This window comes from Nematolebias whitei, chromosome 12 (genome assembly GCF_014905685.2).
Source record: "Nematolebias whitei isolate Nwh7 chromosome 12, NemWhi1, whole genome shotgun sequence".
NCBI classification, from domain to species: domain Eukaryota; kingdom Metazoa; phylum Chordata; class Actinopteri; order Cyprinodontiformes; family Rivulidae; genus Nematolebias; species Nematolebias whitei.
Genome location: NC_056509.1, coordinates 28831703 through 28841052, shown reverse-complemented (window position 1 = coordinate 28841052; position 9350 = coordinate 28831703). Strand labels below are relative to the sequence as shown.

General features: G+C 40.0%; 1 protein-coding gene across 1 annotated transcript in view; it reads right to left on the bottom strand.

Moving 5' to 3' along the window:
* LOC119417864 (mediator of RNA polymerase II transcription subunit 23) overlaps positions 1 to 9350 on the bottom strand; it is a 71053-nt gene that overhangs the window by 47007 nt on the left and 14696 nt on the right. Inside the window, exons 11-12 of the mRNA XM_037685119.1 lie at positions 4583 to 4637; positions 3717 to 3891 (exon numbers count right to left, since the gene is read on the bottom strand). Of these exons, the coding sequence (XP_037541047.1) occupies positions 3717 to 3891; positions 4583 to 4637 (230 nt within the window). The remainder of the gene's footprint in view (positions 1 to 3716; positions 3892 to 4582; positions 4638 to 9350) is intronic.

Below are 9350 nucleotides of genomic sequence, written 5' to 3'. Positions count from 1 at the left end.
ATATATATATATATATATATATATATATATATGTAGTATGTAAGGAGAGAGGTGAGAGATGGATTCAGCTCAGGGGTGCTCTCTTACATTTTATAATATCTAGACTAGTTCAAGTACATGATATTATACTTAATTTAAACGGATTCTTTCATTTTTCTGGACTGAGTAATATCGTGTTTTGAATATTAAATGTGGACGGAAACGTGTTTAAATTTCTGACTCACCAACAACAGTGAGTCGTTTATAAAAACGATTTAAAACACATCACACATTTACATTGATTTGGCAGATTGATTACAATTAACACAGCTTAATTAATGGGCTTTGCACTGAGAAGACCATACGGCCATGATCTTCTCATTTGCAACTGAAATACAACAGACATTTCTGAAAATATCTGGATTAATTACTGGCAGATAGAAGAGTTTTAAAGATGGGACAATGAAGTTTAACTGGAGAGAGATAGGTGAGGGAATGTGTCTGTTATAACCAGAACAACACGCTCCTTTGGACCCAGCTTAACCCACGGTACACTTCGCAGTTGAAGATCGACTCTTTACCTTTCTGAAGATATTTCAGTTCCGGCGTCAAGTTCCACTTCAAGCCACCTTTCAGGGTCTCCGTAAGAACAGCTGTGGCCTCAGGAGTCGTGAGAGTACTTCGTTCAACAGCACGCTCACCTCACGGGTGGACTCACATGAGCTGTGAGCCCGTCAGAGGTTCCACTCAGATGTGGAAGATTCCATAATCCCCACGAGACTCGGAAGAACTTCGGATCATGTCTGAAACTTCTGTTCCCTCCAGCAACTTTTCGGTTCGGTTCTGCTCTCCGAACTGTTCCGCCTTGGAACTCTTGTTCTGCGTTCTTCCTGGAACTAGGAAGTGTTGACCCTTTTAAAGAGGTCACTTCCGGTTCCTCTGAGAACTTCCTGATTGGTTGAACGAACCAATCAGGGGTGTGGTTTTAGTGACGTAAGAGGGTATTACAAGTCAAGGAGAAAGAGTAGATTGTTTTAAGAACAGACAGAAAGATGTTTTGAAGAACAGAGACTTTTTGGAGCCAGTCTTCTTCTATCTATCTGAAAAAGTTAAACATGACATTTCTTTCCAGTAAACATGTTTTTGACCGAAACTTGACTTCTGACCCACATCACGACTTGCTCATTTCAGACAGAAGATCAAAAAATGCATAATTACTCTTGTAACAAACATTAGCTTGATTTCTACTTTGAATGAGGATTAAAAATCATTTATACTGTTTCACAGTTGATTTAAAGTGAGTAGTTCACTTCAACATTTAAAATGGTTTGAACTAAACACACTTTTGATTATCAAGAAATTTGTAAAATAGTAATGATAATATGAAAGAGAGTGTTCTTTCAATTGATCAGTGCAGGATACAATTAGAAAGTCTCTGGATGAGCTTAATTTGTATTTCTGGACTCAAATCAATGAAATAACAGTTCTTGTCCCAGGAAGGCCCTCAGGGTCAGGTGTTTGACCTGAGGCTTAGTTCACTACATATATATATATATATGTGTGTGTGTGTGTGTGTGTTCATCGATGTGATTAATCAAAATCAGTTAAATGTGAACACTAGTGCTCTTTATTCAGAAAATCCACAACACATTTTAGGATCTGGTTATTATAGACACATTAAATGTTAAATATGAATATTTCAAAATTTATCACCACGCTAATAGTATTACATATGTTAGTAGTTGTAAACTAGGGCTGGGCCATATCATTTCGTTCACGATAATACCGGTTAAAAAAAGCTTGCCCGGGAAAATGACTTATATCATGATATGCTAATTTTATGATGTAAATAGCGGGGTGCCCTGCACCGTTAACAGAACCGAGCACGCTGAACTACCGAACCGCGCACCCCCCCACCCACCTGTCAGTACTGGCTTCACGCTAATTAGATGTGCGCAATACTAGCTAGCTAAAAAGCTAAAAACAAACAACGTGGCTCAGCTGTCTCTCCACCCAGCTCTAAACTGCCAGTGCAGACAGAGACAGCTCAGGCAGCTGTCTCTCCCACACCCTCACCCTGCACTAAGCTGCTGGTACATGCGCAGCTCGGCATTTTTCTCTCCCCCCACCCCGCTCTGCTGCCGGTGTGGGTGCAGCTCGGCTGGGTCTCCCCCCGCTCTAAACTGCCGGTACACACATGCACAGCCCAGCTGTGTCTCTTGAGTTCCGCAGTCCACAGACCAAGAACAGAGTTAGGTGATCAGAGACAGAGCATCAGAGAAATTAATCATTCCTTCAGGAACAGAGGAAGATGAAACACCAACAAGCTTCAGGGTCAGCTGATCACCTTGTTACAAGTTCTGGAAGTTATAGCTCATTTAAAGGCAACATATATTTTGTTGTATGTTACATTTATGCTCAACAGATCTTAAGTTTTCATTTTATTTAGTTATTTTGGGAAACTGCACCTGCACTTTAGCTTTTGTGGTGGATTTTGTTAATCTATATTTTGTGCAGACTTTTTCAATCTAAATAACAGAAGGATCATTTTTATTTTTTATTTTTATACTTTGAGACTGAATACTTTACTAAATAAAGTAATTTCAGTAAAATTAACCCTTGTTTTTTTTGTTTTTATTTAATACTGCAAAGAAACATGTTAAGTTAATTTTATCATATCAATAACTGTGATTTCTTTTTTTTTTGTTATATCACGAAATTTATTGTTATCGTCAGAATGCTCTGAAATATCACAATATTATATTTGAGCCATATCACCCACCCCTAGTGTAAACAAAATAAAAAATATATTTGTTTAGTGCTTACCTTTCACCGAAAAATTTAAGGAGTAAACATTTTTAATAATCACGTTAAAAGTTACAAATGTTATTTTTGACACCTGTTTGTTTTCCAAATATATTAGTGTGTGTGAGAATGACAGACATTATGCTAAAAAAAACTTTGTAGAACAGTGCTTTATGAAGATCAGTCCATTTCTTTCTATTAGGTGACCAGCAGATCTGCCAAATTCAATATGGCGGACGCGCCGACAACCAGTCTGCTCAACGAAGCGTCTACAGCCAAACCCATCTGTTCTCCAATTGGATTCTTAATTTGTTATTGACAAGACATTGACCAATCAGCTGAGAGGAGGAAAATTCAGGACAAAATTTGTACACATAGTTTTTGGATTTGTATCTGTAAACAGAACATCATAAAATTGTTTTGTAACATTGTAAAAAAGTTTTGTAACTTGTGATTATTTTTTTACAAATACAAATCATTTTTACAAGGTTATAAATATCCTGATGCATGCTCAATAATCCAGGTAGAAAAATCTAAAAAAGTTAAATCTGGTTGCTAGTATCACTCAGCCCTCTGTGAATAGTAAACAGCCATCAGTGTGCTAATGATCCATTGTTAGGCTGATGGTCCTTCTTGAGCATGTGATCAGCTGGTTTTGGTTGTCAGCAGCAAAACTGGTTGATCCACTCTGAGACGGTGCTATTTAAGAGACTGAGCTGAATACAGCTCCTCAGACTGAGGAAGTCTCTCGGATGAGAGACGAAATGTTTCTACATTTTTTTGTTGTTTTGCTTTGTTTTGTTTTTTTGAATGTCCAGAGGACAAGGTTATAAATCTTTTTTACAATGTTACAAATCTTTTTTTACACGTGCAAAATATTTATGCCTGGAATTTGAGCCCATGGAGTGTGGACCCGTGAGTGCTGAAGTTACCACAGATGCAGCTGGTTCTGGTTGGTTTGTGGTACTGCAGCGAGGCTGTGCAGATGACTCAGCAGCTGGACTCTGTAGTGAGGCTGGATATGGTGCATCCTGTAGCTGAACATCTCCAGCAACGTGTGCAGGATTCCCCATGCGTGAGACTTGATCACGTTGGGCAGCAGCTGACCTGAACAGTTGAATGTGTTTCATTATTTAGCATGTTTATGTTGAACAAGATGAGCTAAAGTTATCTCTGGGATGAAAAAAACTGAAGATCAAACAGCTAAACCTTTACTGGAGATTGACTTTTTCCCTCCTGAATTGACTCACGTTCAGAAAGAAAATGACTAGAGTTTAAGAATTGACTTAATAGATCAAAGATGATGCCTCCTCCAAATATCAGAAATAATAATGCTAAACAATTTACGTGATAAAAAAACATTAATACCGATAATTGTTTTTTGTAGAGAACAACGCATGTCTTAAGATGCTTCTACCCTGAAGCTGTTAGACTCACAAATCCTTAACCAGAAAAAAAGTCACTGTAATGACACTTTAATTGGAGATTTGTCACTTTATCTGTGTTGCTGATTATCTATGCTGCTGATTTCTTACCCATAAGCTGCTATACTCATACCCATCTGATCACAAAAGATTCATGTTCAGAACTGACCAAGATGGCAGCGCAAATAGACGCAGCGACCAGGAGGTCTGAAACCCAGGACAATTTTTGCAATATACGGTTGATACTTTGCATTTTTGGTACATCTTTGATACAGTGGCACTATAGTACAGTCGTGCTGAACTTGTTCAGCTCAACTCAGGAATCACATACAAGCTATCAGCTGAGTACTCTATCCCATCCGAGATCGTCAGACCATCTTCTGGGATCCCTGCAGCAGAGGGCCGGAGAAGACGCTGCGAGCGGAAGAACTAGAGAGGCAAGCGGGCGGGTATGTGGGCTAGGTTAAGGCTAGCCAGTTCAAGCTTCCCACCATCTTTCTCTCCAATGCCCGGTCTATCCATCACAAGATGGATGGAATTCAATTACAGATGACCATGATAAGGGTCTTATAATCTAGCTGTTTTTGTTACTTTTTTGCCATCTTATTTGTAAAAAAAAATTTTTTTTAAATCTGTATGCCTTTTTATAACTGTCTATTGTTGTCGCTGTTGTCCATTGTTGTCATCGTTCTTTGTTTAAATCAGGTCTCTCTTGTAAATGAGTCCTTGAGGCTCAATGGGATTTACCTGTCTAAATAAAGGTTGAATGAAAAAAAAAAAAAGGACCATATGCGACTGTTGCTGCATGATATTCACAGAGACCTGGCTGGATAGCACCATCCCAAATGCGGCTACTGAGCTAGCCGGCTTCACCGCATACCGAGCCAACAGGACTGCAAACTCGGGTAAAAAGATTGGCGGAGGTCTGCGTGTTCATATCAACAATTCCTGGTGTACAAACATTGCTATGGTGGACAACTTGTGTAACCCAGATGTGGAGATTATACTGCTCATATGCAGAGCGTTCTATCTACCAAGGGAGTTCACAGCTGTTTACATGATATATGCGGTGTACATCCCACCAGACGCTAATGCAAAGCTAGCACTGGGACAGTTACATAATAACATAAACAATAGCTTGACAGCCCACCCAGACAGTGTTTTTATAGCAGCAGGGGACTTTAACCACGCTGACTTAAAAAACGTTTTTCCTAAATTTCACTGCATTGTGAAATGTGCAACAAGGGGAGATAAGACTAGACCAGGTCTACACCAACATAGCAGGAGCTTACAAAGCGCAGGTTTAACCTCATCTGGACCTATCAGACCATCTTTCTCTTCTCCTACACCCACAGTACAGACCTAAAATTAAAACTGCTAGCACCATTACCATACCATACCATTTTATTTATAGAGCACTTAAAACAGCTACAAGGCCAACCAAAGTGCTGTACAGACAGAACAACAGACAACACACAAGCTTTTTTGTCAGCTGTTTTGTCATTGTCAAAACTGTTAGATCATGACCCCCAGATGCTATCCATAAGCTACAGGACTGTTTCCACCACACAACCTGGGATACATTTAAAGATCTGAGCATACCAGCACATGAGTCCTTGGATGAATACACCATAACAGGGTTGAACTACATCAACTTTTGTGTGGATTGTGTAACATCCTGGATACGGGTCTGTATTTTACCCAATCAAAAGCACTGGATGACAGAAGGTATTGCAACTACTCAAAGCCAGGGAGGCAGTATTTAGAAAAGGGGACTCTAAGGATTATAGCATGGCCAGGACTGATCTAAGGAAAGGTATCATTGCTGTCAAATTACACCATTCTAAGCAATTGCAGGATAACTTAACAACTCTGACCCAAGACAGGTGTGGGAGAGTGTCAAGGTCATTACGGACTATAAAAGAGCAGCATCTACCCCAGTAAATAGTAATGCTAACTTCGCTGAGGAATTAAATCATTTTTATGCCCACTTTGACAGGGAAAACACAGATCTCCCCTTGCCTCCCTACCACTCTAGAGATGCTGCCCCAGTCCTGAGCACGCACGAAGTGAGAATCGCTCTTCGAAACATCAACCCCAGGAAGGTACCTGGACCACATGGGGTGCTGGGTAGGGTGTTGAGATACTGTGCAGACAAGCTGGCAGATGATTTTTCTTCCATCTACAATATGCCATTGTCCACGTCGTGTGTGCCGGCCTGTTTTAAAGCAGCTGTAATAGTCCCCATCCCTAAACAGTCTGATGTTACTTGCCTAAATGATTATAGACCTGTGGCACTCACACCAGTACCATGCCTGGAGAGACTAATCATCAAACACTTGCGGGGCGGCTGTGGCTGAGTGGTTAAAGCAGTCGTCCTCCAATGGGAGAGCTGGGGGTTCGAATCCCCCAGCAGTCACATGCTGAAGTGTCCCTGGGCAAGACACTGAACCCCTCACAGCCTCTAACGTGTGTCCCATCGGTGTATGAATGTGATCTAAAAGCACTGATTAGTCTCATTAAAATGATTTGTTCAATTAGATTTGTAGAGATCTAGTAGAGTGCTGTATGAATGGGCAAATGAGGACACAGATTGTAGAGTAAAGTGCTTTGAGTATCTTGAAATAAGATAGAAAGGCGCTATATAAGTACAGTCCATTTACATATACACACACACACATATATATATATATATATATATATATATATATATATATATATATATATGTATGTATGTATATATACATCCTGCTAATGAATTTATAATGATTAGTTCACCATTAAGAGTGAGAGCTCTGCAATGAGTTAAACTCAAAGCAGTCTGCTCCTCAAATAATGTAAAATTATTATTTTTGAATATGAATATTCCTGTTCAGTGCCCCGAGACAACTTCTGTTGTGACTTGGCGCTATATAAATAAATGAATTGAATTAAATGTCTGATGAACCAGATTCTACAAAAACTTCTATAATTAAAATTTTAGTTTTTCTTCATCATTTAATGTATTTGCACTCATTGTGTCTACTTTTATTGTTCAATTTAGGTGTTTTTTCTTGTATATTTTATTTTAGCTTTGATTTAAAGTTTAATTCTTGTTTTATGATTTGTACATCTGTGGGATAGAGGTCTATAACATAGGTCATAACACGGTTATACATAAAATGTTTTTAAAAATAGTTTCCACCCCCTCCATCCCAGACCTGTCCTGGTCCGCCCATCTGCAGGGACAGGGGTTCGGCCTTCATAAGCAAGCGAGGCCGAGGTCCGAGCAAGGACTTTCTGCGAGTCAGCAGCTCCGGTGGAGAGGACCAGGAAGTCAGGGACCGCGGAGCTCCATCTAGCCCGCTCTGAATTTTGTTGTCGGTCACCAAACACCAAAAAAACGCCTGGACTTCAGCATTAAACACAGTGTTGTCATTATTGTTTTTAAAATCTTAAAAATAGATCCAGTCACTGCTCCGAGTTCCGAGTAATTGCAAATAGTGGATTGGTGTTTTGAAAAGTTTCTGAAAGATCCAGTGATTCCGCCCCCTGACCAATCAGTGACCGACAGTGTTCTGACGTTACGCTTTGGTGCCAGCTTGGCTCGCTTGGTACAACCTGAGAAGAAGGGACCAAAAGGAGCCGGTTCCACAACAAAATGACAGTGGAAAAGGACTCAAAACTGTACTGAACTGAGCCGAACCAGGCTGAAGAGGAGCTGTGGAAAAGGACCATTAAAGAAATCTATACCACCAACACTGGACACTTATCAATTTGAATATAGGGAGAACAGATGAACAGAAGACACCACTGCTATCATGGTCCACAAACTTCTGGAACATTTAGAGCTCAAGAGCAAATATGCGAGGCTGCGCGTTGTCGAGTTTAGTTCAGCTTTTAACACCATATGGCTGAACAAACTCCTACCAAAGTTGCATGATCTTGGACTGAACAACACTCTATACAATTGGATTTTGGACATTTTAACTAACCGCATGGTGTGTGAGAGAGGGCGAGCACACTTCCTCCAATCTTTCCATCAGCACAGGGGCCCCACAAGGCTACGTGCTCAGCCCAGCGCTTTATACTCTCCTCACTCACAACTGCACATCTTCTTCACCATCAAATCTCATTGTTAAATATGCTGATGACATCACATTGTTGGGGTTCATCAATGACAATAATGAGACAGCATATAGAACTGAAAGACAACAATTGTTATCATGGTGTCACAACCACCACCTGGTTCTTAACATAAAGAAAACCAAGGAAATTATTGTGGATTTTCACAAACAAAATTAAAAAAACATCCACTCTCCACTTTACATCAGAAACAAAGCAGTTGAGAGGGTCACAAATTTTAAATTTCTGGGCGTGACAGTGACAGAGAACCTGACCTGGGGTACTAGCTGTGCCTCAGAGATCGGAAAGGCCCAACAGCGTCTTTCTTTCTGAGGAAACTGAAATGGGCCAAAATTCCTCAGCAGCTTATGATTAACTTCTATAACTGTGCTATTGGAAGTATATTAACCTATATATTCCTAGTGTGGTTCTCCAGCTGCACTAAGGCAGACCAGGAGGCTCTTCAGTGGGTGCTTAAAACAGCTGGGAAGATCATCGAAGAAACTGTCCAGATGACCTGACTGTGAATTATTAGATTTGGAACCTGGATGATTGAGCATGAACTTTGTTATCAGAACTATCTATACAACCCGCTGTCTGAGACGAGTCAACAACATCCTGCGGGATAGGTACCATCCTGCACATAGCCCATTCCATTTGTTACCCTCAGGCAGAAAGTACTGGTCTATATGTGCCAGGATCACCAGAATGGCTCAGAGTCTTTACCAATAAGCTGTGAGACTGTTAATCGAACAGAATCTCTCTGTGACCTCGCCCATACTACTGATATTTTTGGGTGTAACTGGGACCTTGAGTACACAATTTGGTTTTACCTCATGTACCACATGTGATGTGAATGACAATAGTCACCTTGAACCTTGATGTGAGATATTAAATATCCTTTTCTATTTTGACTTTCTGAACTACCTGAAATGTGTTTGTGTTGAATGTTAATAAAACAGTTCCAAACAACTAAAACAATTATTAAAAATCATTAAAGATGTATTTCTAAAATGTGGTGAAAGCTCACTGATAAAT